The sequence below is a fragment of the Vipera berus genome, assembly GCF_964194415.1.
Source record: "Vipera berus genome assembly, chromosome: 2".
In the NCBI taxonomy this organism is placed as follows: domain Eukaryota; kingdom Metazoa; phylum Chordata; class Lepidosauria; order Squamata; family Viperidae; genus Vipera; species Vipera berus.
Window position 1 is genome coordinate 112676882 of NC_138203.1, and position 14642 is coordinate 112691523.

Here is a 14642-nt window from a genome sequence, read left to right on the forward strand (position 1 = left end):
TGGTGCAGGACGGGGCTCTTCACACCTGATATGGCTTTTGAAACAATAGTGAAAAAACAGATTATAAAGCTCAAAGAGCCCAGTTTGAAGTGTGTTGATCTGGTGGTCTCAGAGCTGGCCATGGTCATTAAAAAGTGTTCAGAGAAGGTAATGGGTCTATACTCTTTTCCCCCCACTTTTCTGCTATCTCCCTAACTCTTGATAATGCTTCAGGAGTATGGCTTCATATGGTTACTATCTAAGTGAAAACCTTAATGCATTCAAATAAGAAGCAATGGACACTACGCAAAGTTCCATTCTTCTAGTTAATTATTGGCTTAGTTCTCTTGAATCATTTGGGTCAGTTACTCATTCCTTTCCTGTGGTTTCTTACACATGGATCAGCTATACAGTTGAGCACTATAGTAATGCTGTGTCTTGGATCATAGCAACTATAGTTGTATTTGATTTGAAATGGAACTAAAGGAACACTTTACATGACTTCCTGTGAAGTATTTTCTCTATATTAAACATGTATGTCATGAAAGATGCTTTGGAATGTATACAATATTTAATGAACAATTCTCTCTAAGGAAAAAAAAAGAACAATCAACTCTTATTTTCCCTGTGATATTAAGAAGCCAGTCTTCTGTGTGCTCCTTTCTTCTACTAAATCCCAGAAGGATCGTGGGCTATTTCCCAGAAGATCATTGGAGGAGTATTAGAGAAGTATTATTAATAAATTAAAATGGATCTGTTCTAAATTGGTAAAAATAAATATCCCTTACTTGGTAAATCAATCCTTCCCCAGTGATGAAAGAAGGGAAGCAGCCCAACCCAGACCTTCCTTTTTCCTTGCATTTCTGTGTAAATAATGCTTAAAGCTGCAGAGATGTGATGTCTTATCCTATTGTCCTTAGCTTGGTTCCTATCCCAGGCTGCGAGAAGAGACAGAGAGAATTGTTACTACATACATCAGAGAACGTGAAGGAAAAACTAAAGACCAGGTAAACAATCTGCTTCCTTGTCTTCTAGATAACTTTTTGAACTGGCCAAGAATAGAAGGATCAGAATTGAAAAAAATAGTTCTTAAAAAATGAGCCCTTCCTTGCTTTTTTAATATTTGTAGTGAGCTGAAATTACTTTTAGGTTAGTAATTTCGTCTCAGCAACTTTAATGTGTGGACCAACTCTTCAGCATGCTGAACAATTGTGAAATACTGAACTAGGATTACAGCATAGGATTTATAGTACTTTTATTTGAGGGCAGTGCAGATATGTTTTGAAGCCATAACTTAAAAACAATTAGCTGGACTAGACCAGCTCTCTGCATTTTTCCCTGTAATCCTTTTGAGGAGCTGCAGTAGTCGAGAAAAATGCAAACTTGGATTAGGGTCTTTTTAAAATAAAGCAATTTTTAGGAAACTAGTATAAGGTTAGTAGGGTACTCCAAAGGTGCTTTATCAAAAGATAAGATAATCTTTATTGTCATTTTTTTTACTGTGGGCACAATGGCGCACATCAAAAATGAAATTTAGTTGCCTACTCTCAAAGTGAGACACATACATGACACACCTAAAACATACTACATACAACATATGTATAGACCCACACCCCTACATATACATAACAATAAAATATTAAATATTATATAACTTGAATATATAACGGAAGGAGGAAACCTAAGAGTTCACAAGGTTGTATGGAATGAAACTATGGTTGAATCTGGATGTTCTGCTATGGATACCACGAAGCCTCCTCCCAGAAGGTAACAAATGCAGAATGAAAGACTAGATGGGTTAGTTTTTAAATTAGGTTGCTGTACAACTGAGAAACTCTTGTCATTCTTTTTTCAGATTCTCCTGTTGATTGACATTGAGCTGTCCTATATCAACACAAACCATGAAGACTTCATTGGATTTGCCAAGTGAGTGTTTGCTATCTAATAGGGGCGGTGGGGTGGCGGTGGTGATTCGGGAGACTTTTGATACCATCGACCATGGTATCCTACTGTGGCGTCTCAGGGGGTTGGGAGTGGGAGGCACTGTTTTACGGTGGTTCTCCTCCTATCTCCTGGGCCGCTCGCAGTCGGTGTTGACAGGAGGGCAGAGATTTACCCCGAGGCCTCTCGTTTGTGGAGTTCCTCAGGGGTCGGTTCTCTCGCCCTTCCTGTTCAACATCTATATGAAGCCGCTGGGCGAGATCATTTGTGGTTTTGGGGTGGGGTATCATCAGTACGCTGATGATACCCAACTTTTTTCCTCCACCCTGAACCAACCCAGTGATGCCCTCACTGTGATGTCCCATTGCCTGGAGGCGGTCCGGGTTTGGATGGGGAGAAACAGGCTTCGTCTCAATCCTGCCAAGACTGAGTGGCTGTGCATACCGGCATCTCGGGTTGACCAAGTTATTCCATCGTTAACAATGGGGGGTGAGGTGTTACCCCCCCGTTGATAGGGCTCGCAACTTGGGTGTCCTCCTGGATTCACGGCTCAGTTTTGATGATCATATAGGAGCTGTGACCAGGGGGGCTTTTGCCCAGGTTCGCCTGGTGCGCCAGTTGCGACCCTATCTGGACCGAGATGCCCTACGCACAGTCACTCATGCGCTCGTGACCTCCCGTTTAGACTACTGCAACGCTCTCTACATGGGGCTGCCCTTGAGGACCACTCAGAGGCTTCAACTGGTGCAAAATGCAGCCGCGCGAGTTGTGATGGGAGTTTCCCGTTACTCCCATGTAACACCTCTGCTCCGCGAGCTGCATTGGCTTCCAGTTGCCCTCCGGGTGAGATTCAAGGTGCTGGTGATGACCTATAAAGCCCTATATGGCTTGGGTCTAGGATATTTGAGGGAACACCTGCTGCCGGCATCAAGCTCCCTTCGTCCTGTGCGCTCCCACAGGGAGGGTCTTCTCAGGGTGCCGCCGGTCAAAGAATGCTGGCGGATGACACCCAGGGGGAGGGCCTTCTCTGTGGGGGCGCCTGCCCTCTGGAACCAGCTGCCTGCGGAGCTTAGGACCGCCCCCGACCTTCGATCATTCCGCCGAGACCTGAAGACCTGGCTCTTTGAGCTTTCCGGCTCAGGCTGAGTTTTAATTGGGGTTTTAACTGGGGTTTTGCAGGGACTTAGTTTAATCTTTTTTAAATTGGTCTTAATTTTTGTATTAATGTTTTTAAAATTATACCCTGTAAACCGCCCTGAGTCCTTCGGGAAAGGGCGGTATATAAATTCAATAAAATAAAATAAAATAAATAAAAATAAATAATAAAGATCTAGAAAACTATGTATGCTACATAGTGTCTCTGTTCTTCACTAAAGATCACAGACATCATCTACCTAAATATCTGTTTTTCAGCTAGATCAAGTAGAAACTAAGAATGCTTGATTTTATGTTGTAAAGAAGCTTTGATATAAAAACTTAGTTCAAGTAAAATTGATAAAATAGTTTTATTACACTTTGGTTTGGATTCTATTCTCTTCAGAAATTTCAGAGCAATACACTCTTTTGAAAAAGAAATCCAATAAAAATAGGAGTAAAAGTATTACAGTTCTTTATTTTTAAGGAATTTATTCAGATCTTAACCTTATTTATTTATTATTTAACTAGACTTACAAGCTAAGCCAATCATTGCTGACTCTGATTGGCTTAAAATGCCTATCATTTGTAAACATGCTTAAAGCAATAAATATAACCAAAATAGCAGCAACTGAAAAGACTGACTTCCATGGTCCTTATTGATAAATTTCCTTGTGAGAAATTATCCAAGGGGCTATTCTATTTTCCTTTGTCTTATTGAGCAGGCAGATACCTTTGGGAACAGTTATTCACAAACATACTTAGACCATCAACCATTAAGGACATGAAAGGTGACAACCAGCATCTTACACTGCATCTCACCAGTAACCAATACAGCTCTCACCCACTTTTACATGGATGAATCAAGGAATGCCCATAATTACGTAAGATGCTGAACTTGGGACCAGCTTTCAAGTGGTCTTCAAAGGCAGTTCCATGTAAAGTGCATTGCAGTAGCTAAGTGAGAAGTGACCAAGGAATACAAGAAGCCTTCCTGCCCATATGTGCTGTTTCCTCTTCAAGTTATGATCCACTTCAGTGTGACTAACACTGTGAGAGAACAGGGTCTCAACCAGAACCAGAGATGGAATATGTTTGGAATTGGGAGACCTGAACCTGAACCTATTCTTTTCTATCCAGATTCTAATAATGGTATCCAGACACCATAATTAGAGCCTCAAGAACATGCTGATGCTGTATCTATAATTGACTTCCCACATTGGCTTCATGTAGATATTAAATACATGTGGAGAAAGTGTCCACAAGAACCCCAGAGGAAAGGGCCATAGGACTCAGTCTCTTCCCTGCTTCTACTATCTAGAACAGCCCCATTCCCCAATTTCCAAACATTTCAAAAAATATGTGTCCTATTATCAAAAGTAGCCAAAATACAAGTTTAATACAACTTTAAAAACATTAGCAATGTAGACATGTAATAATTTAGAATGTGTATCTATACTTTGAATGAATAGATTGTGAGGATGTGCATGAACAGCATTAAGAACATCCTTAATTAAGCACTTGAGTAATGTTGAGATGGGAGAAAAAGAATTGTTTACATGTATGTAATCACCATGCTATCCTCAAGAAGCAAAACAAAGCAAACCACAACTTCAGAGGGGTGATCACAGTGAAATGGATATTAAAGTAAGGTGCTAGGGAATAGAACAGTGTTATGCTGTTTGCTGCTACTGCTTCTCTTCTTTGAATTAAGTGACAGTGTAATGTTATTTGCTTTGAATAGTGAGATAGGCAGCATATAAATTTAATGAATGAATAAATAAAATAAAGAAGTAACTATTACTCTTGAATTTATAATTCCAAGGTTCACTGTGAGTGTATGTGAAAGGGAAGCATCTTCCTCTCTATGGTTAAAAGTATTGCTGGCTTGAAAGTGCAAGGTAGATTACAATCTAATAATATAGCTAGTCCTTACAATTGAGACTAACAATTTGATTCTTAAGCTAAGTGGTTGCTAAGCTACCGTAAGTGGTCGCTAACTGAAACTGTGACTGTGTTTATGGTCTTACTTTACTTTTGTTTTACAGACCTCTGAAGGTTGTAAATGCGAGATTTGTTTGCAAAGTTAGTATTTCATAACTGTCCTAGCTACAAATAGTTGCTTCATGAATCAGTCACTAAATGAGAACTAACTGTACCTTATAATTTGAAAAAGATTCTAATTCTATTACTCTGGTTCTGATTAAAACTTGTAGCTTTTTAAAAAATGACTTATCATTTCTGATGGTCAGGTTTTTAGAAAAATTATGCAGGGGGGAATCACTGATATTACAGGTAGTCTCTGACTTACAACCATTCATTTAGTAATCCTTTGAAGTTACATTGAAAAAGTGATTTATAACCATTTCTCACACTTACAACCATTGCAGCATCCCCATACTCACATGATCAAAATTCAGATGCGTAGCAATTGCTTTATATTTATGTCAATTGTAATGTCCCAGAGTCACATGATTACCTTGTGCAACCTTCAGACAAGCAAAGTCAGTGGAGAAGCTAGATGCACTTAATAACCATGTTACTAACTTAACAACTGCAATGATTCACTTAACAACTGTGATAAGAAATGTAGTAAAATGTGGCAAAACTCACAAGAACTGTCTCACTGAGCAACAGAAATATTGGACTCTATTGTGTTTGTACATTGAAGACTACCTGTAATTTGTTCAAAAAGATTAAATGGGAATAAAGTGAGAGTACCTGGTGGACTTGGAATACTGAGTCCATGTCTAGACACCGTGATACAAAAAAGATGTTGAGACTTTAGAAAGAGTACCGGGAAGACCAACAAAGATGATTAGGGATCTGGAAGCTAAAGCATACAATGAGCGATTGCAGGAACAGGGTATGTCTACTGCAATGAAGTGAAGGACTACGAGTGACAAGATAGCAGCCTTCCAATATTTGAAGGGTTGTCACAGAAAAGAGGGGGTAGACCTATTCTCCAAAGTACCTGATTGCTATCGTGTTATCCTGGTCCTTCTTTTCATTAGGGTAGATATACCCAATTCCTACAACCATTCTTCATATGTTTTAGCCTCCAGTTCCCTAATAATCTTTGTTGCTCTGCACTCTTTCTAGAGTCTCGGCATATTTTTTGTATCATGGTGACCAATACTGGAATACTGGACACAGTATTCCAAGTGTGATCTTACTAAGGCAGTATAAACTGTTGTTGTTGTGACCGTGATACTATCCCCCTGTTGATGCAGCCTAGGACTACATTGGCTTTTTGACATATGCAACACACTGCTGATTCATATTTAAGTGATTGTCCATGAGGACTTCTAGATCCCTCTCACAGTTACTGTTGTTGAGCCATTTATTTTATACCTGTGCAATTGCTTTTTTCTTGCCTAAGTGTACATTTCTTACCATTGAATTGCATTTTGTTGGATAGGTCCAGTGTTCAAGTCTGTCAACATCCTTCTGTACCTGTGTTTTAAAGTATTAGCTAGCCCAGTCAGCTTGGTGTTGTCTACAAATTTTAATAAATTCCCTTTCTATCTCCTCATCCAAATAATTTTAGAATTATAATTTTAGAAGTTGGAGAGTCCTGGGCCTAAGACATAACTCTTTGCATGCTTCCCTCCATGTAGATGTAGTTCCATTGAGGACTATACATTGAGTACAATTTATCAGCCATTTACGAATCCATCTAGAGGTGATGCTGCCTGTCCCACATTTTTCTCTCTTAACAAGAAGCTGTGGTTTACTGTGTCAAATGCCTCATTAATGTATCTATAGCAAGTTTAGGTTCTTTAACAAAATCTACTTTCACTTCTTTGCAAACTTGTAAAATATGATACCAAGCAATCTTTTGGCACAGGAGTCTGAAAGTTTTTTAATAAAAGGAAAAGCTTGCTACTTTTTAAATCAATGTTTACTATAAAATAAATACCTGAATCCTTTTGATTTGTTTTTTTATACCGTGATATGACCTTTATAATATGGCTTACGCATACGGCAAAAAAAATATTTCTCATCAATGTATCAAATGACCTGAGAGTGAGTTTATTTACATCAGTGGCTCCCAACCTTTTCTATATCCCATACCCCTAGAACACTTCTGATATATTCTCGCACCCCTTACAAAAGTTCGAAATAACGGCAACAAATTATGCATATACACTATAATTTTGAAAACCCAAGTTTTTGTACCCCCTGGAATATTGTCTCACACCCCCGGTTGGGAACCCCTGCTTTACAGCATGCGTGCATTCATATGTCTCTTCTTTCCCATTTAATACAGAGTTCTTTCTTTTCTTTAATCTGTCTTGGATTTTGTTTTGTTTTGTTTTTTTGAATTGTCTTACTTTTGCTTCTGGATTCCTTTGAAACTGTCCAAAATTCCCCAGCTGTTACACTGAACAGCACATGATGGCTGGGTGCGTATCTGCCTGTGAGAGTTTTTCTCTATTGTAGCAAGAATCCAAGTTGTCTAATCCTTTGGAACACTTGTTGAAAGTATCTTGCATTTAGACTTGCACTGGAATGAAGATTGGAATTGAACAGTAGAAATTATTTCTTATAAATCTTCACTCCAAAAGCAAATACTACACATCATGTCTAACAATACAAAGATCATTTCCTTGAAGGACTTGTTTGTGCTGCAGATTAGAAAAGATAAAAATAATCAAGGATTTCTTCTGATGAGTTGGAGCAATTCTTTCTGTTGCTTGCATTTTTATGTTTCAGTGCAGATGAGAGAACGTTTCTTCTGCCAAAGCTGAGAGTGACACAAAACTAGCTTTCATTTCGCGAATTTTGTTTCTTAATGGCTGCTTGACTATGTCACTCTCTTAATATTTTATTTACCATTTATCTCTCATTTACTGAGACTTCTGGTATTATGAACAAAAAATCATGTTTAAATTTAAATGCAAATTGAGCTTGCTTATACAAGGCAATTGTGTGACACACATCCATGATCACTAGTTGAAGGCTAGGGTTAAAACTCTGTGCAGCATAAAAGAAGGAAATGCTTCTACTGTTTGACATACATGTGGTCCTCAACTTAAAACAGTTCATTTAGAGACAGTTTGAAGTTACAACAGCACTGAAAAAAGTGACTTCTGACCATTTTTCACACTTATGACGATTGCAGTATCCCCATATTCACATGATCAAAATTCAGTAGCTTGACAACTGACTCATGACAATTTCAGTGCCCCAGGTCATGGGATTACCTTTTGCAATCTTCTGACCAACAAAGTCAGATTCACTTAACAACCGTGTTACTAACTATACAATTGCAGTGATTCACTGAACAATTGTCGCAAGAAAGGTAATAAAATGGTGCAAAACTCACTTAACAGGTGTCTCACTTAACATAAATTTTTGGCTCAATTGGGATTGTAAGTCGAGGACTACCTGTATTATACTACTTCTTAATAGGGCACTTAGTAATTTGAAATGACATCCACCCAAGAAAATGGTGTTTCTACCTCTGAAAGTTGGAGATCACTATTTAGAATTAGTATTGTAAATTGTTTTCTTAATTTAAAGTTCTGTGGAATATCAAAAGTTAGTGGCTTTGGTTGTATATCACACTGATCTGTGGTTTTTTTAGGCATGTTTTATTAAATGGAACACAATTATTTATGACAGTTCGTCTTCTCTGGAAATTATGCATTCATTTACAACCATTTCAATAGGCTGAGAATTGAAGATCTCCATTTATTTCAGAGCAGCCAGTTATGAATGCATGGGCCTTGAATTTATCTGCAACTATGTGGACAAAATAATTCAGCATGTTATTTGAAAACTTCTTTTATTAATTTATTTGGTATTTGAAACTTTAACATATGATGTTCTTTTGGAGAGTTTAAGTTAGAGCAGGGATTCTCACACTATGAGTCAGGACTCCCACAAAAAGGATGAGAGTGATCACAGTTTGTTTTTAAAAGTCAGATAAGACATGCAGACTAAGTGAGAGCAGTGCCAAAACTGGTTCTGGGCTTGGTTCCCAGTTCTATCGGTGCAATTAGTCAATTTTGTGGTATCTCAGAGTTTGAAAACTTCTGCAGATATAAACAGATTAAAGTCAGAATGGGACAATTGGCCACAGCTGCCTGGCCCCTCCCACTTCACCCCAGCCTCCACATGACAGCTGACCCAATGGGGTCATCCCTTCCCCACCAATTCTTCCCCCTTCACTCTTTCCCCACTGCCTCACCCTGTGGGACAATTTGTCCCTGCCAATTTGCCATGTGGGACAATTAGCCGCACATCCTGGCAGCCAATCCACATGCTGAGGGGTGGACCTCTGCCTTCCCATTGGACATGACGCACAGGGAAGGCACCAGGTGCTGTTTTTTTTAAAGGCTGTATGCTGGGAGGCGGTGGACATGCCTTGGCATGCCTTCCCGGAGGTGTGTGCCCTGCCACACACACCCCGAAGGAGGGTGCTGGGCTCCACCCCATCTGACCATGCCCACTGCTGGGAGAACTGGGCCGCTCCTCCCTGCCTGGCACACCTTACCAGGGGTGTCACAGCTCCCTGCCACCCTCAGAAGGGAGAGCACTGGGCTCCACCCCACCTCACCAGGCCCACTTCTCGTCCACCACTCCACTGCCAGGTTTGGGTGCGTGGGATGCTGCTGAGCTGGTGGCTACAAGACAGGGTGGCTGCCGCTGCTGCTGACCACACTGGCACTCAGACCGCTCTCCGTCATCCAGATACAACACACACTTGCAAAAACAACACTTCATAACCAACTTCCCACCCACACCCAATCTCCCTCACAAAATGCTCTAGCCACCATGCCCCTCACTACATACACCTTGCTGTTCCCCAAGCACATAACACTACTTTCTGCAGCTGCACCTCCCTATTCCTCTTGCCTTGCCTGAATATTCAGCCTTTGTGCATGCCCCTTACCTGTCCTGCTCCCTTGCACCTGGGGTTAGCCAGAGCAAGCAACATCAACAGGCAGCATCACCAACACACCACTTCCACTGACCTTGAAGTCATTGCCCTGCTCTGACAGAAATCTTGGCCATTCTTTGGAGAACAGCCATAGGAGACAGCCTTCACTTCTCACCTGCTGAGAACACACCATGCTCTGTTACCAGTCAGCTGCCCCTCCCTCCACATTTTCCCAACTGCCCATACGCCTGGTAGTGGGAATGTAGATTAGCCTGCAATACTGCATTCTAACCACTGCATCACCATATCATCTGGTGAGATCAAGCTGGTGCACCTTTTCCATAGTAGCTCCACCATTGTGAAAGAGGTTCACATTGTCTGTTTGTCCAGCCATCCCTCAAATTTGTATAACTTACCACATAGTGACTTTGGGCAGTGTACATAGTAATCAAGTAAAAACCATTAAAACAATCCGTTTAAAATAAAAACTAATAAAAATGGCAGTAAAGCATATAGAGAATGAATCCATTAACTCATATGCCATTAACAGGTTGCACTTTACCATGGGATCCCCAAGCTAATTGACAAAGTCTTGTTTTAAAGGCCTTCCAGAAAACCAATAGAGCTGGGGCCAACCTCACTTCAAGATGAGTGATGTTCCACAGAGTGGTGCTGACTGCAGAAAAGGCTTTCTTCCTAGGTCCTGCTGAACAACACTGCCTATCTGCCAGAGCCTACAACATGCCTTGCCTGGCAGACCTCAAATATCCCAGTCCCATGTCATATAAAGATTATAACCAATATTTGATTTGGACCTGGAAGCAAACTGGAAACTAATGCAACTTGCACAGCAGAGGTATAATGTGTGCAATTTGGAGCACACATAACTGCCTTTTGCTGCTGCGCCTTGCACCAACTGAAGCTTCTGTATACTCTTCAAGATCAGCTCGATGTAGAGCACATTACAGTAGTCCATTTAGGAGGTGACTACAGTGTGAAGTAGCATTATCTTCTTTCTTGTGATCAGAGCTAGACTTTTGCAAAACAGCTAATTTAATAATGTTATTGTTGACAAATATTGGAATTAAGATTGAGATTATACTTAAAGAAACAGCTGGATTACCAACTAAAAACATTTTAAAATGTGCCTCTACTTTGCTTTTTCACATTGGTATGCTTAAGGCAATACTTTTGTAATACAGAATACAATACTACAAAATAATGTAAAACCAAAATAAACAAGTTTAAAGAAACCTAAAATCACCATCCAGTGTACTAGGCTTGCTGTACTTACCTCTTTGTCATCCAGACATGGATTTTATGTTTATCCACTGCAAAGTAAGGGATCCAATATGATTCAGCTTGGAACTAGACTAAGCATCTCTTCTTTCCTAAAGCCATTTTTACCTGCTTCTGCAGCAAGCAAGGAGTTACAGGCTTCAACTTATTTTTCCCCCTTTTCCCTTTCCCTAATTTAGATTTGAGATGGAATGTTTCACAGCTTCTCTGACTTAATAGTATTCTAGTACTGACAGACTGTGGTATGACTTATTATTGGTGACCTTCAAGTACTGGCACTTTCTTTCTTGCATGTTTGTTATCTTCCCTTGACTTGAACAGGAATAACTGTCTTGTTGGTTTAGAGCATTGCTAACATATAAGCTATCTTTGGCAGGTGGGGAATGACATGCAATATACATGTTTAGTAAAAAAAACATTTCTTTCTCTTTGTTCCTTTCAGTGCACAACAAAGGAGCACCCAAGCAAATAAGAAAAGAGCAATCCCAAACCAGGTACTGATTCATGTTAGGTACTGACTCATGTCTCCTTTCAGCAGATTGTAACTACACAGTGCAGGCTGTTGAGCACATTAATATATGTAGTTGTAGAAAATTGAATAGGCTTGTGAGCATAGTGCTGCATAATGTAAGAGATAATACTCTTTCCTTATATCATCTGAAAATGACATGGAAGCAGTTCCAATTACAAAATGTACAGTATCTCCAGCAAGGTTTTTTTTGCTATATGTGTTGATTTAAACTGAAGCTGTTTCTGCAAAGTGCATTTCCAGTTTCTTTGAGAAAACCATCAGGAAACAGTGCTAGGTATAAAGAAAAAAATAGAGAAAATAAATAATACAACCATAATATTCCTTTGAGAATTTGTCAGTCTTGAGATACTTGCATTTTTGATAGCCAGGAATTAGGCACAAAATTAGCAATTTAACTTCTTGCATAATGGTTAGTTGATATACAATATAGAGGACCAATATGTATTGATTCTTGTTTGGAAAGAGTGTAATGAAACATTAACACTGTACAATTATAATTAATAGCATGTAACTTTTTTCTTTTACTTTTTTTCTACTTTTCCTTTATTTTCCTACCATTTTTATGCTTCTGCTTCCCCTTTCCCCTCCTACTCAATTTATTTGATTTTTTTCACTGTTTTGTACCCTCATTCTGCTTTTCCTTATTTTGACTGCACAACTAATTTTGCCAACCTCTAAAGGGTGAGATACTGGTAAGTACCTGTATAATATGCTAGCGACTGATACTTAAAACTTGGTGATGGAGATTTTCTTTCATAACAAAAATCCCAAAATAGGCCATCTTGCTGCCACAAACATTGTGCACTTAATTGTACAGAAAAGCAAGTCTCTCCAAAAAGTGTTCCAGGAGATCCAGACATGGGAACTACAGTATATCTTTAAGCCTAGCTCCTAGTACTAAATTTGTGTTGTTATCAATTTGGCAATGAATGTCGCTCTTCATAGGGTATACTAGTTTTCTCTGAAATTGTATAAGTCCCTTCCAACTGTTCTCCTCTCCTCTCCTCTCCTCTCCTCTCCTCTCCTCTCCTCTCCTCTCCTCTCCTCTCCTCTCCTCTCCTCTCCCCTACCCTACCCTACCCTACCCTACCCTGTAGAAAAGTGTGCTTATGAGAAAATCCTTCTTTCTGCATGTTTTTGATCTTTATCTTCTTCTGGTGAGTGCTGTCGGTATGATGGAATGTCAACACATATGCTGTCCACCTCACCAATGCTTTACCAAATAAGGCTTCAAGTCTCAGTTCCTAAGTGTCCCTAATTTTTAATTTAAGATGGGAACAAGAAAAAGTAGTTTAGGGTGGAAGCTAAGTGTGCTGATAAATCTTGATTGGTACTTGCAATGTTAGATGGAATTTCTCTTATGACATTCCTAGTTGCAGCTTAAATTTACCTTTTTGAAAATATCTCAGAATCTTTGTTGTAATTAGAATATAATACATTATTAAGTTGTTGTTTGAAGTCTTAACTTCAGGCAAACACAGGGAATTGCTTAAGGAACAGTGCAAATGGATGAAGAAAATAACAAGTACAGTAACTGAGTGCTATTGCATTCTAAGGCTTAAACTGATGAACTCAGTTGATAGGATCATTTAGCTGATCTTTGGGAAATGCTTTGCATAAGGCCTTTTTGTAAAAGGAGATCTGATTCCCTCAATCTTCTAGTCACAAGGCACTTGAACATTCTCTACACATGTTTGCCTATCATCCTCTGCTCACTTACCATCTGAAGAAACAGGTTCAAATAGTCTAGGTGGGTGTCCTGATCAGACATATTGTTTCTATATCTCCCCTGCTTCTGGAATAATGTCATTTCATATTTAATGAATGTATATGGTTTTCTTACAATGATGATGGGCTCACAAGCATGTGGCAAATGCTGTCCAGAAATGGAGTCCCCCTTTAGATGTAAATTTAGCTGTGAAAATTTAATTGGTTAGCTTAGATATTTCATGAGATATGATGAAGTTTTTGAACTCTTTTGAATTGTCAATATTTCTGTATAAATATGACCTAAAATATGATCTGTTCTTCAACAGGTTCTAAAACTAAATAAAGAGAACCTTATTAAATAAATGAGTCAAAAACAGTAAGAGAATAGAATAACAGAGATGGAAGAGACCTTGGAGGTCTTCTAGTCCAACTCGCTGTTCAAGCAGGAAACCTTATATCATTTCAGATAAATGGCTATCCAGTCTCTTTAAAAGCCTCCAGTGATGGAGTACCTGCAACTTCTGAAGGCAAGCCATTCACTGGCTTAGTATTATCACTGTCAGGAAATACTGTCTACTTGGATTTCAGTAGACAAACTAGACAACATTTGACAACAAGCATGAGGGAATTCCACACTGGAAGTGGCTACTGGATTAATGGGAGACTCTAGCTCCCCCCAACTTGCTCTCTAGCCTCCACTCATCCATCTTTTTGGTTATCATATTGATGTAGTCACATGGTGTTCTTTTTCATTGTTTATTTTATTGTTTTATTATTTTATTTCTGTTTTGTTTACATTTTTTCATTTCTTTTTATTGTTGTAAGCTACAGTACGTAGGTAGCCCCATGGTGAGATAGGTGGCAAATAAATTTAGCAAAACTGGACCTTGAGGTACCCCAGTGCATGCTTCCTTCCATGTAAATGTTGTTCCATTGAGGACTATCCACTGAGTGCAGTTGGTCAGCAAACTGTGAATCCATCTAGTGGTAGTACTGTCTATCCCACATTGTCTTAGGCCCACTACTCTTCATAAATGAACTAGATGAGTGGATAGAATGGTAACTCATCAAATTTGCAGATGACACCAAGCTGGGTGAACAACCAACACTTTAGAAGATAGGCTCAAGATCCTGAAGGATCTTGACAGGCTTGAA

General features: G+C 39.3%; 1 protein-coding gene across 6 annotated transcripts in view; it reads left to right on the top strand.

Annotated features, from left to right (window-relative positions):
• DNM2 (dynamin 2) overlaps nt 1-14642 on the top strand; it is a 176714-nt gene that overhangs the window by 110449 nt on the left and 51623 nt on the right. For 3 of the 6 annotated variants that reach the window (XM_081317587.1, XM_081317589.1, XM_081317592.1), the window contains exons 11-14: nt 900-986; nt 1835-1905; nt 11688-11739; nt 12458-12469. In XM_081317587.1, the coding sequence (XP_081173713.1) occupies nt 900-986; nt 1835-1905; nt 11688-11739; nt 12458-12469 (222 nt within the window). Of the gene's footprint in view, nt 1-8; nt 148-899; nt 987-1834; nt 1906-11687; nt 11740-12457; nt 12470-14642 lie in introns of all 6 variants that reach the window. The other 3 variants (XM_081317588.1, XM_081317591.1, XM_081317590.1) reach the window with 3 other exon arrangements.